Source organism: Cataglyphis hispanica, chromosome 24, assembly GCF_021464435.1.
Source record: "Cataglyphis hispanica isolate Lineage 1 chromosome 24, ULB_Chis1_1.0, whole genome shotgun sequence".
NCBI lineage: Eukaryota > Metazoa > Arthropoda > Insecta > Hymenoptera > Formicidae > Cataglyphis > Cataglyphis hispanica.
The window spans coordinates 4,433,792-4,452,836 of NC_065977.1; the positions used below are offsets into that span (position 1 = coordinate 4,433,792).

Sequence of the window (19,045 nt, forward strand, 5' to 3'; positions counted from 1 at the left end):
AATAACTATTTTATACAATTTGATTAAAATGTTTTTATTTAAATAATAATAAAAAAAAATAAATTTTTATTCTTTTGGCACAATTTTCTGATGTTATTATTTTTGTAGGAAATTTAAATAATTATTTTATACAAAAATATTTTTATTTAAAATGTTTTTATTTAAATATAATATTTTTTCATATAGCACGTGTATTTAGCACCTTCTTTATCTTTTTTTTAAAAAGATAATTTTTTTAGGGATTTTAATAATACTTGATAAAAAAACATCTGAAATATAAAACTTTAAAAATTTTAAATGAATCTATTAAATACTTATTTATACTGTTAATAATGAATGATTTATTGCATATTAAACACAGTTGAAAGTAATTGCACTGCGTATGTTTATAACATTTGTTATTGAAATTTAAACTTGGGTTGAATACCCGCATTCAATTAATTAGGACATTGTATGATGTAATTCAAAATTATCAAAAAGCAAATATATATTGTTAGTCTTTGTAAATTTGTCTTTAATTTGCCTAATTATGAAAAATCATTATTTTTTTATTCATACTTTAACACTCAATACTTTAGCAATTCGAATTTCAAAATTTAAATTCCGTTAAGATATACTGTAAAATAAATAATAAATAATGTTACGTAATTTATTTTTATTTCTAAAACTTAATTTGTGAAAAAATTTTTTTTATAACTATAAAAGTATTGTTAATTATAACATTTTAATCCAAACAATGTTTCTAAAAGAAAAGAAAGAAGAGAAAATATTTTTTCAGAACTTCATAGAAAATTTAAATATTTAAAACATTATTTTTAAAAACTTTAAAAATCATTTTTAAGTACTTAAGTTATTTTTGAAGAACTTATTTTTAATTTAGTTTATTTATAAAGTATCATACATAATATTAGAATTATCTTTTGTTTCCTTTTCTTCTAAAAAAATAATTTTTATTATCTTCTTAAAAAATTATTTAATTATATCAGTAATTATAATTATAAAATCTTGTTCTAAAAGAAAGTTTTATAAACTGTACAAAATAATTTATACATATATATGCATAAAGTGCTATAGTAAAATTATCAAAAACTAAACATTTTATAAAATATTTTATATCTTATATCAAAATATGTTATCAGATGAAGGTATAAAACTCAAAAATAACTCAAAAAGTACTTAATAAAAAAATACTTTGTTATAGTGTGCTTGAAAAACTATCACGATAAATACGAATATTTAATTCAACGAATATGTAATAAAAAATTGAGATTTCCATTAAAAAATTTTAAGGTGATCTTTACATGACCTTGACAATTTCCTTGATTCTTCAAAGTTATACTAATATTATTTTGTAATGCTTTACTTAAAACTCTATAACTTTTGTATGAAACATTTTCTTGAAAATGTGTAATTTTCCTAAAAAGTGTCTGATACATTTTGTATATATGCAGGATGTTCTAAAGCACCCTAGACAACGCTCGTGAGCGGATAGAGCACAGTCAACTGAATCAACAAGTTTTTTATCATTTTGCAATTTTTGCAATAATTAGACGTACTCTCTAGACGTGCCAGCGGCGAACTTTGCATCGCACGGCAACAAAAAGTTTGAACGGAAATCGGGTTACACGCCTGTATATATAAATATATACAACATAAGTAAATTTGGAAATAACTTTGTTATAATATAAATAATGCATTTATATTATAACAAATAATTTTTAAATATATTATAAACAGGTTGTTTTGGTCAAGATGAGCAATCTCTTTCATAGATAATACAGCAGGTAAAAATAACTCTCATAGATTTCTACAAAATTTTTTTCTTAACAATGCTTTTTTACCAATATATTTGTTTTTAAAATTTAAAAAAAATGAGAAGCATTTTTCTTAAATAACTTTTATGTCATTTTTATATCACTTTGCAAACAATATATAATTTATAAATTATTTTCATATCAAGTAAAGGTTTCTAAAGTAGCGTGATCAATTTCTTGACACTATGTAGGAGAACTAGAGGCCGATTACTTTTCTCTCTCTCTCTCTCTCTCTCTCTCTTCCTCTCTCTCTCTCTCTCTCTCTCTCTCTGATACATATTTGAAAATGAATAACTTAATAAAGATCAAAACTTCAAAAATTTAAACATTTAAAATTCTATTTTAAAACACCATTAAAATTATTTTTAAATAAAATTTAATTTTAATTTAGTTTAGTTATAAATATCATATATAGTGTTAGAATTGTCTTTTGCTTTATTTAAAAAAAATTATGTTTATATTTGTAATTATAATCATAAAATCTTATCAAAAATATATATATATATATATATATATATATATATATATATATATATATATACAGAGTGTCTCATAATTCGCGGATCACCCGTGTGTGCATATAAAGGATGTCAAAGTGAGTAGGAAAGTCCTTTACCATTTTACGATTTTCCTAATAATTATTGAGATATTCATTTAAAAAGATCGGCCAATCCGTGCCTTATACAAGCGCGCGACGAGAAGAGACATCCTGCTGTAATGTGATACTAGGCGCGCGGTGAAACGGTGAGAAGAGTGTTCTACATGCTCGTACGTAGTCTTCTCATAGAGCGTCCTCCCAACGCTTCGCCGCGTACCTAGTAGGATGTTTTTTCTGTATATATATATATATATATATATATATATATACACAGGGTGTCCCATAATTTGCGGATCACCCGTAAAACTTCAATATATATATACTTATACACACACACATATATATATACATATATAAGTATATATTTATTAAGATTATATAATTATAATTACAAATATAAAAATAATTCTTCCAAAAAGAAAAAGCAAAAGAGAATTCTAATACTATATATGATATTTAGTTAAACTAAATTAAAAATAAGTTTTACTTAAAAATAATTTTAATGGTGTTTCGAAATAGCTTCTTAAATGTTTAAATTTTTATGAAAATTTTGATTTTTATAATTTATTTATTTAGTTTAATGTTAAGGATAATTTATTTTAATACACTTCATTTTTTTTTTAATTTTAATTAATTTTAATTAATTTATCGTAAAAACATGATTACAATCGCCCAAATTAAAAATTTATATATATGTGTATATACAGATATATGTATATGTGTGTGTGTGTGTATGTGTGCGTGCGCGTGTGCGTGTGCGTGTGCGTGCGTGCGTGTGTGTGTGTGTGTGTGTGTGTGTGTTGTGTGTTGTGTGTGTGTGTATGTGTATATAAATTTTGCATTTATAAGAATAAAATACAAAGTAATATAATCTCCTTTTAATTTGAATGATTATAATCGTGTTTCTACGATAAATTAAAAAAAAAATGAAAGTATATTAAAATAAATTACCTTAACATTAAAATTTAATGATAATGATAATGTAATAAAAAATCTTTAATAATATCTTTTATTTTTTCACTTCCTGACGTGATACGTCATATCTGATAAGATAAGTCATAAGTAATCATTAACTCATTAAGTACAGATGATTTATCGCAATTGGCATAACTATATAAAGTAGATCAAGGTGAAAAGCATTCACTTTCCATTAAAACTTTATTTTGTATACATCATTAAAAGCAAAAAACATTTAAAATGTTTACAGAATTATTCGCGGTGTCACTGATGACTATTATTAATCTGCAAGAAATTTATGGACATGGAATGATGATGGATCCTGTAAACAGGAGCAGTGCCTGGAGAAAGGGCTTCCCCGTAAAGCCTAACTATACTGATAACGAAAATTTCTGCGGTGGTCGTACTGTATGTATTATATATAAGACTAAGAATTTGATTGCGTGTTTTTTTAAATAAATGAATTGAAAATATAGCAATAATATAAATATGCATAAGAAAAGTTGTTTATTATTTATAAAGACTTATAATTATCATTTATTTTCTACTTTATAAAGAAATATGGTAAAATTGATTTAAACGAACATTTTTTGTGCTCAAGATCATTATATTATATCCCTATCTCATTATGTTTGTGAATTTTAAAATTTGTATTAGGATCAAAAAAATTTTATGCTAAATTCATCTATATATAACAATATTATATTTTGATATTTTATTTTTTATAAATCAGACTGCATGCGTTGTGTTTGTGCCGCGCGGTGCATAGCAAACAGAGAGAGAGAAAGAGAAAGAGAGAGAGAGAAAAGTCTGTTATTATATTTTGCAGCATAAACGTATATAAAATATTAGTTTATTTTTGTAAAATAAAATATCAAACAAAAGTATTTTAAAATTAGGGAAAATAATGGAAGATAAAAATATATTGAAAAATATATAATATAAATTATTATTACAATAATAACAGCGTAATAGATTCACTAACTAGAGTACTAACAATTAGAGTACTAACAAATAGAGTACTAACAATTAAGTGGAAAAACTGGCAAATAAGAGCTAAAGTTTGATGTGCGAATTTATTATTGTTCAATTTTAGTAATAAATATGTATTGAATATATACGTTTTGAATCGTTTTTTGCATCTTCAGTCTTTAGCATAGATCTTTAGCATAGATATAAATATATAAAGATTATATTGGTTTACATTTTAAAATTTGACGTACACATTATTTGCAGTGACGTACACACAATGTTGCAATCAAATTTTAAATTAAAATCAATAATCAAAAAGGAAAACTTATCTAAATCCGTGAATTAGTGGATAATCTTTAAATGCCATCGCTACATGTATTGTATAATTGTGATTCATATCGATAATTTACAATATAGAGAATAGTTGTAGAAGATAGGAGAAATCGGTAATTTATACATTATATTTTTAATACACATTTATTACTAACCATAATAAATTTGTGCATTTACGCCTCAGCTATTATTTGCCAGTTCTTCATCTAATATCATTAATGTGTGGCACACACAACACACACACACGCACGCGCGCACGCACACACGCGCGCGCGCGAGCTCTATTGTGATTATAGTAGTTGCTTCCAAAAGCTATCTGCGTTAACGGAAAAATGTACATGAATATTTCAATGTAATAAAAGTTGTACCGTTGTTTGAAACAAATACAACAATGTATGATATAATGTAAATATTTTACATATTATACAAGTTTTATCGATTTGAAATATCGTGGGAAATATCTATCTTTCTATCCTACGATATGGCCAACTTCTAACTTGTGCATATAATATACAATGTAAAATATATATGGAATAATATATATATTAATATAATTACGTTCTATATAATAGTATATATTATAGTATATATTATAGTTCTATATTATATAAAAGTCTGTGCATATTGTCATTTGATTATACTCAATCAAAAGTTGGCAATGCCAAAAATAGAAAGATAGACGTCACTCGTAATATTTTAAATCGATAAAATTCGTATAATATGTAAAATATTTATATTATATCACACATTGTTTATTAAAACATAGCTACAACTTTTTTCATATCGAAATATTCATATTATTATAAGAAAATTATGCAAACTTCTCTGTTCGTTAATACAACTTTTGGAAGCAATCACTATGCTCAAGAATTCAGAGCACTATTACGATAACTACAGCCCCCTATGTAAAGAATATATCCCCTATGTAGAAATGTAAAGAGGAGTTTTTAAAATAGTAAAAAAAAAAATTTTGACTAATAGTTCCAAGATATGCGATTTTAAAGTTTCACAGTTTTAATGTTTTTTCTGTTATAAAATAAGGAAAAATAAAGTGTGTTTACGTTGCATTTGTGTAAAGATGTGAGAAAAATGTCTGTTTACATTTCCAAGGACGAAACTCCTTGGGTTTTTTCACTTTCCATACAAATTGAAATTTAACTCAAATCTTTGTATTGATAAGCGTTATTTATATAATTTTTTGGTAAATATAAAGTGAAAAGTTTTAAAACTCATGTGAAATCTCATTTTACATTAAAAAGTATATGCGTGGAAACAGTGTGTTCCGCTTCCCCTATAGAAGGACTCCACTATCAAAAAATTAGACACATAGGTTTGTTGAACCTTGCTATTCATGAAAAATGGAAAAACTCAAAGAGTTTTGTCTCTGAAAATGTAAACAAATACTTTTTCTACCTCTGCTTTACACAAATACAACATAAACAAACTTTATTTTTCCTTATTTTATAATAAAAAATGCATTAAAATTGTGAAACTATAAAATCGCATATCTCGGAAATTATTGGTCAAAAATTTTTTTTTTATTCTTTTTATTCTTCTTGTGTTTCTCGTCAAAAATGTCTTCAGAAAAAACTTTTCAAATAAAGGGCGATAGTTATCATAATCGCCCCAAGTTCAGTATGAATCATTTAATTTGATATTTGTTACGATCTATCTCTTTTAGTTTAAAAGATAAAAAGAAATAGTCACTTTTGGTGGGATACTGTATATGTATATTAGAATTTTTACTTATTTTAATATAGCAAAACACAAATTTCTTATATAAATTCAAAAAAAATTTATATCTCAAATCAAATAAAAATTTAAAGAAAAGCTAGTTTTAAAATTTTTTAACTTAATTTTTGAATTTTAGTAACTTTAGAGATATATTTCTTACATATATTTTTTTACATATTTAAATATTGCGTATTAATTATTATTGGTATATCATTATTGTTATATTATATTTATTATTGATAATTATTTGTTATAGATATAAAATTTCATAAAATTCTATTTTCAACATCTTACAGAAACTGAATCTTACCTTGAACAATATAACAATTCCACAATATTTTAAAGATTTTCATTACTCATTATATCGAAAAATTTATATAGAAGAAAATTTCAACGTAAATTAGTAAATTAGAAAATCGCTAAATATAAAAATAATTATAATTTAATTATAAATTAATTATAATTTAAAATTTTTTATATATTTCTTTGCATTTTTAATTTTAAAAGATTGTTTAATAATTTTATTAACAGCTTTTATACACACATGCATTAAAATTTTATTAAACTTAATTAAATTTAAAATTTTATTTAACTAGTTAAATACATGAAGGAAAAGTAAGGAAAGTTATCTCGATAGAGTAGAGAGAGAAAAAAGTGATCAGGAAAAATATTCTTTATGTGGCCAAGTTTACTAAATGGAATAATTTGGATTACTTCGTTGCCATCTTTAATATTTGTATATAGTTAGATAGTGTTGCGTTTAGTTGTGTAGTAATTTAGGAAATAGTTTGTCGCCAACACACTTACTAATTACTAATACAACTAAACGTAACATTACATATTCAAGCTAGAATATTCAAGATGACGATGAAATGTCCAAGTTATTCTATTTGGCAATATGGAACATTTTTCGTGACCATTTCTAATCTAGATAACTCTCCTTTCTCTTCCTTCATGGTTATATAAATAATACTTGCAAGTATTTTTAAAAGTAAAATATTGCAAATTTTTAAACAAAACATTTCGTAAGTTTATCGTTTTTGTTAAGTTTATTAGTTTTTAGGAGTATTCAATAGATTTTTCTCAATATTTATAGTATTATTAATTATATTATTATTAATTTTATTTTATTGAAAATTTTGATTTATATTGAAATTAATTTAATAATTATTCAAACATTTTTATTTGCATTTTAATGAATTTATTGTAATTTTCACAGAATATTATTATTAAAGAATAGAAAAAATATAGAGAGAAATAAGAATAAACAGATATAACTTAATTATATAAAAAAAATAAAAATTGTAGATTCAGCACATAAAAAATGGGGGCAAATGCGGAGAATGCGGTGACGATTATTCTCTACCTCGACCACGGCCAAACGAAAATGGTGGGATTTATGGAACCGGAATCATCGTTCAAAAGTGAGTCATATATATAATAATATCATTCTAACACACACACACACACACAGTTCAAATAAAAAAAAATATTTATATTATAAATATAAATAAATGACAAGCTTCTAGTTTTAAAGAGAAAAGTCTAATTTTTTAAATAATTATTGATTATTTTGTTAATATAAGTTCTATAAGTAACTATTTGCAAAATATTTGTTGCAAATATTTTTTGTAGACCAAAAGAAAGGATGATGTTCGTACTGCAATTAAATATATTTTTAATACAAAATTATAATTTATTTTTTTAAATTAACGAAGCTTTATATTGATTTATAAAAATCAATATAAATCAATATAAAAATTGCCATATTAAATTAATTTAACATCGGCCAAAAGCGCAATACACACACACACACACACACACACACACACACGCGCGCGCGCGCGCGCGCGCACACACACACATACATGACACATATAGTGACGGACAAATTTAGGCAGATTGTTGTTGGTCTATTATTAATTAAAACAATCAGATAATATTCAATTAAAAAAAAATATGTGGACAAATATTGTTGCAAGAGATAATATTAGTATAGTATTGTGTCTTAATAATGTTACGTTCAGACTCGAAAAAGAATGAATCAAAGAAAAAGCAAAACAATTGTCTTTTATTATCCCGAAGTTAAGGATGTATGTATCATATATCAAAATACTAACAAAAGCATTAAAATTTCATAGATTGTTCTACTATTTCTTCTGAATATTTGTACAAAAACTGAGTACAATTCTCTTAATGGTTTGGAAGTTATTTAAATTTAAAGTTACTGTTGACTCTTATGCATAAACGCCTATTGTAGCACTTATTGAGAAATTTGACAAGGAAAAAATATTACCAATGAAATAAAAATTTTCATATATATTATAGAAATTCTAATAAATATTTGTACTAAACTTGATTTAGATCTACTTATTCGTTTAAAAGTTATTTACTAAAAATTGTAGAAAATTGTTATCGGTCTCTTTTTCTCTTTCTGCAAATTGCTCGTTTTTCATTGTTTTTTGCAGTTGATTTCAGAGGGTATTCATGATCAAAAGTTTTCGCTATAAATTAGGAAAAATATTAATTACAACTATTTTCTTTTACGGAAACGTCAAAATCCATATTATTTTGTGATACTTTAATTTTTTTCATAACCCGGATTTCTTTTTTAATTTTTCAAACAGTATAAACGTAAAAAACAACACACATTTTCTTTTTAATTTTGACAATTTTTTGCTACTATTGAACATTCAAAATATCCTTAAGCGCCTATAGAAGTTCGGACTCAGGTCGAATGAAGTGATGAGTGATAATTATCGTTTTAAACACTGTGGAGTTTACCTCGCTAAATTTCTACACACAATTTTAAATTAAGTTTCACTACTTTGTGCGGATCATTGTCTGACTCTGCATAATTGACAATTTAATATGATCATTATTAACTTGGATCCTAATTTTCGATTCAACATTCGAAGAATGGGTCATCGTCTTAATAACTTCAAAAAACACATAATGATGTGAGAAATCTCCGCCTTTTATTTATTCATCATTTAATTTTTATTTTTATATTTATATACCTTTTTACTTTTTAATTATTTATTTACTTAATTTTTAATTCGCGACCATGTTTCCACTTTTACTTTTTAACTATTTATTTATTTTTTTCTTTTATTTTTTGACCAAGTTCATCAATTTTAATTAATAATTTATTGATTTAACCTATCATGACCATGCGAGCGTTTTATTTAGTTATTTCTTTCTTGCAACCGCCTAATTAGATAAGAACGTGCGATGTGAATTTATATATACAAAATATTTATGTTTACACTAAAGATGGCCCCAAAAAAGGCTAAAACATCCGTTTCAATTCTATTTTTATATAGAACATCGTATATTAAATAAATTGCTTACGCTCTATAAATTGAGCTTGGCTCTGATTGTCCTTTTTCAGAATTTAATTATTTTTTTAAAATAGTGATTCGAAGTCGGAGGAATTAGTGCAGTGTTTCATTTTGAGTCTCATATCAGTCCGATGTTCGATTCGTGTTTGCAGATAGATTGCTCTGGAGATTGAAGATGATGCCAAGTGAGGACATTGGTTGCACAAGTAACTAACTGGAATCATGATACATAGAACATAGAGACTTGTAAAATAATAATGATTCAAGTCTTATAGGTTCCTTTTTTATAATTCTCTTTTTGGAGATATATTTTAATTCTAAAAGTGAAGTTTTTCCAAAATTTTTTCAAAAATAAAACAATATAAGAATGAGGTCTTTCTAAATTCTAACGAATTAAAATTCAAAGATCCCTTGATCATTACTTTTCCTGGAGGATTCTCGCGCGTGATCTGATTAGAAAAGATCTTATTTCCTTATGATTACTTTCTATCGATATTAATACGACTGTATTTATTGAGCATTTTGTTAAGATAATTTTATCATTATTGATCTATTTGCATTTCATTAAAAAGAAAAATGATTGTCTTTTTCGTATTACTTTATTCCGCCGAAAAATTCTATTGTAAGAAATATCTACTGATTTTTATTTATTTTGAGAAGATCGGCGTGATTTCATCACCGATCTTTTTTTGTCTTCCACGGTTATTGATACATATAATTATTGACAAATGACTAAGTTTTTATGGGAACACATGGTGCAAGATGTTCTATTTATTAAATGATACATTTTTATTACTAATAGACGATCATTGCCACAACTTCACGAAAGGAAAGAATCGTAGAGTTGCTAGAACGTAATAGTATTTATTAATTCCATCACTTATTGCTATGCGATGTATAGGCGCAATTGTCTTATATCTAAATTTTCACTTAAAATACAAAGCACAATTCTTAAATTAAAAAATTATGGTATCTATTTTTAGATTAATATTTGATTTTTCCATACAGGATTTATCAAGAGTTTTTGACTATTCCTAATTATTTCAAAGCTTTAATAAAATTTAAAAAATAAAAAATTTTAATTTTTTTAGTAAAATTATTTTAAAAGTTACACTCTTGTACTTGATCATTGGCCTAATATTAATAGCTAACATTGACACAATTTAGAACAGTACTCATGTCTAGAGTTATTTGTAAATTTTTATGTTAGAAAAATATTTGTAACAATCCTACATGTGCAATAAGTCAGTACAGCAATTTTTGCATTAAAATTTATTTTAAATTTTAACCTTATTGTCATTACATGTATATAAGTACTGCACCTGTACATTTCGGCCCGATTCCGTGACTCACGCTTATTGCTCTCTATTCACTGCTCGTATGTTAATAACGAGTCGTTAGATACATATAATTAGGAACGCGGCATTTTGTCTCACAAGCGTTCTTTTCTTTTTCATCGTATCTTCATGTCTAAAGAATCGTGATGGCTATGAATATTGCTGAACCTTGATTTTTATCTTTGTCTGTCCTCAGCTTCGCGGAGATTAGTAATGATTGTCCTGTAATATTTCTCACTTGTCCAACTATCGTGACGGGGATCTTCCTCTCGATCTTTTGTTCTCTATTCTATCTTGAAAGATTAGTTTTTCTAATTTGTCTTAGTCTCCTTTAGTTACGTGAAGCATTGCAGAACATGCTTGCGAGACAATGGACAGCTAATCGCTGATCCCAAATTCATTGAGTATTGATAGATTCGTTCTTCTTATCGTTCATGGCATGCGGAGCATTCTCTTCCAGCACCACATCTCAAACCACTACTTCTACTTTCCGTTTCGCAGCCTCCCTTATTGGATATTAAAAACCTTATATAAAATCCTTTATTATTCCGATTTCGGGGAGTACATTTGTCAATTGTTACTTCCATCAACTATCATAAGTTTGATCTTATTTATTTCTAATCCCTAGGCTTATCTGCAATTAATTTAAACATTCTTGCAATTTCCGTTTCATCTTTTGCTATTAGGGTTATGTCATTCGCATATCTAAGATTATTAAATTTCTTCTCATTGATTTGCACACTCCTGTCATAGTTCTGGATGACAATATACAACCTTGATACACTCTTCTATATTTGATGAATGGATCTATCTTTCTGTTATCAAATAATTAATTAATCAAATAATTATTAATAATGTCTCGTTGTTTTCATATAAATTGCTAAGAGACATTAAATGACTTGAAATCCCTATTTTTCTCATTATAGCACATAATTTGTCCCAACGCACAATCAAAGATTATTTTGTAATTTGTAAAGCACAAGAATATAAGTGTATTAATTTCTCACGCTTTTTCTATTAATTGGCTAATGTTAAATATTTGATCTCTAATTCCTCTGCCTTTTATAAAAGCCTGCTTGTCCGGATGAAATCTATGGTACTAAGTATTTTTGTAGCCTTGAACAATTATTCTCAGTAATATCTTACTGGTATGTGAAATTAATGATATTGTTCGATAATAAATTCGATATTTGATATTGGATCCTTTTTCTATTATTGAGATAAATGCTGATCTAGTCCAATCTTTAGGTTATTTAGGCCATTTAGGCATTCTGTCACACCTTATTGCAGATGCTGGGAATTATTTTAATTGTTTTGTTATCTTCCAACAGTTTTATCATTTCAACAGGAATGCCGTAAGTTCCCAAGCTCTATTTAATTTGAGGTGCTTTATGATATTTTCAATTTCAATTTTTAGGATGTTAGATTCTATTTCATTTTCAGCATTTGTTTTCTGTTCTTCCCTTGCTTCGTTTACTACTTCCTTCTCTTTATTATTATATATAGAATTCTTTGCAATATTGTCTCCATTTACAAACAGAAAGAGATCCTGTCCCAAACATCCGTGTGTAACATTTGCCTTCTGTACAACATGGTTGACTCGTACAAGTTCGGTATATTTACATTACCAATTGTTTATTAATGTAGTACACTTTATCAGACAATCTCTTTCTGTATCAAAATTCCATTCCATTACATTTACCTTTTAACAACATGAGTAATTCACTTTTGTGCTGCGTATTATTGTTGTTACATTTTTAATATAATATATTCCGTATATTTTACAATTTCGCTAAAGATAGTCCAAAAAAGGACCGAATCGTACGCTTTTTGTGATTGTCTTCTATCACTAAGTTAAAATATGAATATAATTTGATTATAATAAAACATATGCATAAATTATCGCGTCAACTCTTGATTACTTTCTGTCTCCTTCGTTAAACTTCATTGTCATTAATTGATGGTCAGATCCGCAATCAGCATCAGAGTCGGCTCTACAATAGAGTAAACGATTTCCATCGTAATCTAACCACGATGTAATCGATCTGATTTCTGTATCATCGGGTGATTTCTATATATATAATCATTTCATGTAATGTTGAAACATGTTTGCAATGGTTAGTTGTTCCTGACAGAACTAAAGTACGCTCTTTTCTTTCATTTCTCGTGTCCAAGCCAAAATGTTCAACTATATCTCAAAATTTTTGATCCTTGTTGTCCGCTCTATTTTTACATTCATGTCTCCATGCACAATAAGAATCTCGGACGCAAATATCTCATTGATGGTGTTTTCTAAGTATTCGTAGAATTCTTGTATCATTTCCTCTATTGAATCTGAAGTTGGAGCATAAACTTGGATTATGTTGATATTAATTGGGTATGATCTGATTTTCATTGACATAATCCCTCATTTTCTTTATATTCTAGAATCGTTTTGCTTGTCCGTTTTGATAATACTAATGCTATTCCATTACGGCTGGCTTATTATTGTATATTTGGTTGGCTACTATTGTATCTTGAGAAATATACTGTATTTCCCAATCTTGTAGTGAAATGTTCCGCTCCCTTTCAATGTGTTTTGCATAATCCCAATATATCCCAATATATCAGCTTGCAAAGCAGATCTTTTTTTTTCGATGATTTGAAGCTTCCCGATTTGTATGTCAGTCCTTTCAGTCCTGAACATTTCAGATGCCTATATGGATTTTTGGCGTATATTTATCGTATCTTGTAGCATCGTTCAAAATCAATTCCCGAAACTTCGAAAATCCGATTAGAGAGCTGTTTAAATCTTCGGAATATTTAATCTTAAGTGAAGCCAGTGTTTTCTTAAAAAAGTTAATGAAGGTGATTTCCCTATTTGCTTTCCTTCATGGGTAAGGAGCAAGAGGTAAATCGCTGACCAAAATCATGTACATCAATGACTACTAATGCCCAATTTCTGGGCATTACTGCCGAAATTCTTACGTAATGCCACTAATGTCCTAGCAATGCCTATTCTAGTATTGCCTAAGTAATGCCCAAGCAATGCCTAATATTATCCACTATGCCTACTAATGCCCACTAATGTCCTACTAATGCGTAGTAATGGTTATCAATGCCTCCAATATCTGTACACATAATGCCCTCAGCGGTTTACCCATTAATAAAGAAAAATAATGTAAGATAAGGATAAGGAAGGATAATGTAATGATGAGTAGAATACTGATTAGGATCATGATTTCTCTTCGAGGAAGGGAGAAATCAAGAGTTGTGGACAGAGACGCCAGATCCCTGAAATAAATCTGTGTTTAGGATCGTGGAGGAGTATCTACCTGTTATCCGTTGCCCGCTACTCGCTACCTGCTATCTGCTAATCGAATTCATATATAGAAATGCCCAAATATCACAATAAGCAATATTTTTCTAAAAGCACCGCAAAAATTCTCAAAATTACCAGTTTTTCTTTGATATTTTATTGATATAAAATATTGCTATATTTTTTATTTTTACACTAAATTAATATATATTATCTTGTTTATATAATTCACATATTTTTGTGATATTTTATTTAAAGTTTTCTCTCAACCGCTTTGCAATTATATCAATTTATAACATTAAAATTTTTGTAATTTATTTTTATGTACATTAAAATCATATATTTGATAAAGTCAAAAAGATATTCTCGTATACAATAATATAGTACGCGCATCCAGCATCTCGTTACTAACAAGTAATAAATGGAGAATAGCACTGATGTACTCAAACAGACAAGCACATATGCACACACATATGTGCATACACATATACATATATATACACATATGTATGTATATTTATATATACAACTTTTAATAAAATTTTTCTAAAAAAAAATAAAAAACGCATGCCAAGTACATAAAAAAACAATCCAAACTTGAATGTGCAAATAATAGAATGTTATCTAAAATTAAACTGTTTTCCACAATGTGATTTTTCGTGCGAGTTTTTCTTGCGTGGAACTTTGCCAGCTCCCATGCAGACTACGCAGCAAAAAAACTCATTTGCTGCAAGTAATGCTGCGTGCAGTACTAACAATTTTACCCGATAGAACGAGCTATTTTCTCTGCGTATTTTGCTGCTAGGCAAAGCAGCCAATGAGAACTAGTGAGTTCACATGATAATATTGACATAATCTTGTTGTTTTATCATTGTGTGCCCGCTGTTGGTTGATTTCCTGAATCCTGGCAAATCGAAAAATGGAAGAATCGTCAAAGTGATCCAGAGAACAAATAATAAGTCTCATTGACGTATAGGAAAAAATTTCTTATATGCGATAAAATCTCAGAATTATTATAATAAAAATTGAAGAACTACTTTAAAATTAACAAAAGAAGAAAAGCTCCTATACTTTTCCTGCGTACAGCGTTCTTTTCGCAACAATTTTTTTTTAGGAGCAGCGCATAAATTACCATCAGCTAAGCAATTTTCATCCGCTAAGCCAACTTTGCTCCGTGTGAAGCAAAAATCTGCAGCGTGCTCAGCTTAGCTTTACGATGTAAAGCATAAGGCAGCAAATCATATATGCTATTCTGCACAAAAAAATCGTATTGTGGAAAACAGGTTTAAACAACTATCAAATATTACTTAAAAATTAGCTATTTATTATAAAAATGTAAATAAAATTATATAATGCCAAGTAAGTAGTCACTATCTAGAGTCAAATGGAAAGCCAAACCTACTAACTTCACAAATTCCGATATTTTATTATAAAGTCAATTTATTTTTTTGATTTATGAATTAAGCTATCATTGAATATTATATGAAAATGTATGTTATATGAAAATATCACTGCATATAGATACAAAGCAGGCTCTACTATCGATGTAACTGTTCGTCTCACAGCCAGTCACTTGGGTAACTTCGACTTCAGCCTCTGCGAGTTGAAAACAAAGACGGAATTGGAAACAGAAAAGTGCTTTGATCAGCATCGTCTTTTATTAGCGGACGGTAGCGGTTACAAATTCCCTGTTAGCGGACCAAAAGAATACGTCATCAAACTGGTTCTACCAAAAGATCTCACATGTGAACATTGCGTACTCAGGTCAGAAATAAACCATAACTAACATACTTGATAATATAATAATATAATATATTATTAATATAAATTAATTATGTGGTCAAAAATAATAATATAATATAATATGTTATTAATAATAATGTATTACTAATAATAATATAATATATTATTGTCGCATAATATTATAGAGCATCTCGAGAAGATCGCTTCTTTTCATTATTTTATAAATAAAAATATTAAATTAGAATTATCAAAAAACCAATAGTTTGCAAAATATTCTATAATTTATTTTATAATTTATTCTATATTTTATGCTATTTGTGACATAAAATGTAAAGTATTTTGTAAAGTATATTGTTATGTTTATTCACTTCTAAAATTGTTTTAATAATTTCGATTATAATTGTTGTCGCTACTTTGTACTGAATATCTTTGTACTGAGAATCTTCGGAAATCTATTATTTCTAATGTTCACAATTTCACAATCATCTATAGAAATAAAATATCTAGATAATTTATGTTGTACATTGCCGATTTATTACTACTTTAATATTTTCTATGATATATTTATAGTATCTTATAAAGTAATTATTCTTCCACTAAATGTTTGCTACATTTTTTATAAATTAGTCAATGGAATCTATCTATTAATGATATATTTATACAAGCGTAGTATAACATCTGCAATATATAAATATTTTTTTTAGTGGAATTATCTAATTTTTATATCAATCAATTCATTTCATATTTAATTTATAAAAATATAAAAATAGATTATTGAAAAGCAGATATATTTTGCAAGATTATATATTTTTATAAAATGTTAAAATTATTGATTTTTGATGATTTTCTCTTAATTTTTTCATATATGGAAATGGGATAGGGAATGGAGGGTAATTGCCTTTATATACAATATATAATGCGTACAATATATAATGCCTTTATATACAATAAAACTATGTTAATTATAATAGGATATACATAAATAAAAATAAAAAATTAATACCTTTCGTAAGTAACAATCATTTTTATTTGAAACATTTTATAATAAGTAGTTTTAGAATAATAATAGTTTTGAAGATATTCAATTATTTGAATTTAGATAGGATATGCAAATATGATATGTTTATGTGAAACAAAAAGACATGTCGTTTATTTTTATTTTACTAAAATTATGTTTTACAAAAATCATTTCTAGTTAGGTTCTTTGAGTACAGTTCCGAAAACGATAAACCTCCGATTGCGTTGAAATTTTAACCAAAGTTTGTCTTTGACTTGAATATAAAGCATCTTGAGGGTTTTTTTCGTTTTCAACCTAACTTCGCGTGAAAATTTGTAAATCCTCATGTGGAACCTCACTTCGCATTAAAAAATTGCGTGGAGGCAGTGTGTAACACGATAGTGTTGAAATTATTATTTTATCGCGTAACTCCTAAAATAATGGATTTATATGAAACATAATAACCTTTTCAGTTTTTTAATAGGTTCATTTTTTGTTTGAAATTTTTCTTTTCTAAAATCAATATTTTCGAAGATATACAGTAAAAATATTTGGAATTTTGATGGAACATAGGAGACAAATGGGGCCTCGTCGGCAAAAAACCCTCAAGGTGCTTTATACTCAAGTCAAGGACAAGTTTTGGTTAAATTTTTAGCTTAATCGGAGGCTTTGCATTTTCGGAATTTTATCCGGTTCTTTTTACAAGAACTTTACAAGATGATTGATTTTAATTTATATTCATCAAGAATTGCTCGATTTGTGAAAAAATATTATCTATTTTATAAATTTCATAATAAATACATTTTTATATAAATATATAAATATAAATATATATATATATATATATATATATATATATATATATGTGTATGATGTATAAATACGATTATTTAATAAAATTAAATTTTTCTTAATATATTATTTTAGAATAATTTACAAATAAGTATAAAATTTATATATGTTTTATGATTCAGATGGAACTATCGCACTGGAAACACCTGGGGCACCTGTGAAAATGGAAAACAAGGCATGGGTTGCGGTCCACAAGAGACCTTTAGAAGCTGTGCTGATGTTTCTATTACAAATTAATATGCACTAACTTCAACACATTTGAATTAACATTTTTATTAATCTTTTGAAACCGACTAGTTAATGTTTATAAAAGTTATTAATTAAGAAATTCGGATTTTTAATTATTAAAAATCTGATCTCTATCAAGACTTAACAATGATGCATGCGTTTAATATTTTTAATAATTGTGGGAATAATAAAGAAGTTTGCTGTGTGTAATTATAGTTTTCTTTTCTTTTTTCTTTTATTAAAATAGAAAAACTGTAATGTAATTGATTGTATAATAACAGCAATAGACTCAGAGTGCTAACAATTATATAGGAGAATTGGCAAATAAGAGTCAAGAGTGCGGGTATTGGTTTGCGAACTTATTCATATTAAACTTTAATAACAAATGTGTTCTAAAAATGTGTTTTAGATTTAGTACGTTCGGTATTTTAAAACTTGACATACACAATATTTGTTGCAATCCAATTTTAAATTAAAATCGATGATCAAAAAAGAAGACTCACTAAAATCCGCGAGAGTTGTTACAAATTAGAGTTTGTACAAATTAGTGGACAACATCTAAACGTCATTGCCATACGTATATCCAGTGATTTACAATATAATGATGATCATTAGCATAATCTTTATATATTTATGCTAAAGATGGATAAAAAAACAGTCCAAAATGTATATTTTTAATACACATTTCTTACTAAAATGTAACAATAATAAGATCACACATTAAAACCTGCTCCTTGGCTCTTATTTGCCAGTTTTTCCATTTAATTGTAAATAATTTATTATCTTTCCGAAAAATAAGATAAATTATATAAAAAGAATATATACCACAAAAGAATAT

General features: G+C 26.6%; 1 protein-coding gene across 1 annotated transcript; it reads left to right on the plus strand.

Moving 5' to 3' along the window:
- The first annotated feature begins 3,574 nt into the window (after window positions 1-3,574).
- LOC126858219 (uncharacterized) lies at window positions 3,575-18,407 on the plus strand. The gene is made up of 4 exons (XM_050608367.1): window positions 3,575-3,777; window positions 7,717-7,832; window positions 15,909-16,151; window positions 18,102-18,407. Exons 1-4 carry the CDS (start codon window positions 3,610-3,612, stop codon window positions 18,214-18,216), a joined length of 642 nt encoding a protein of 213 aa, XP_050464324.1. The 5' UTR covers window positions 3,575-3,609; the 3' UTR covers window positions 18,217-18,407.
- Window positions 18,408-19,045: the final 638 nt, after the last annotated feature.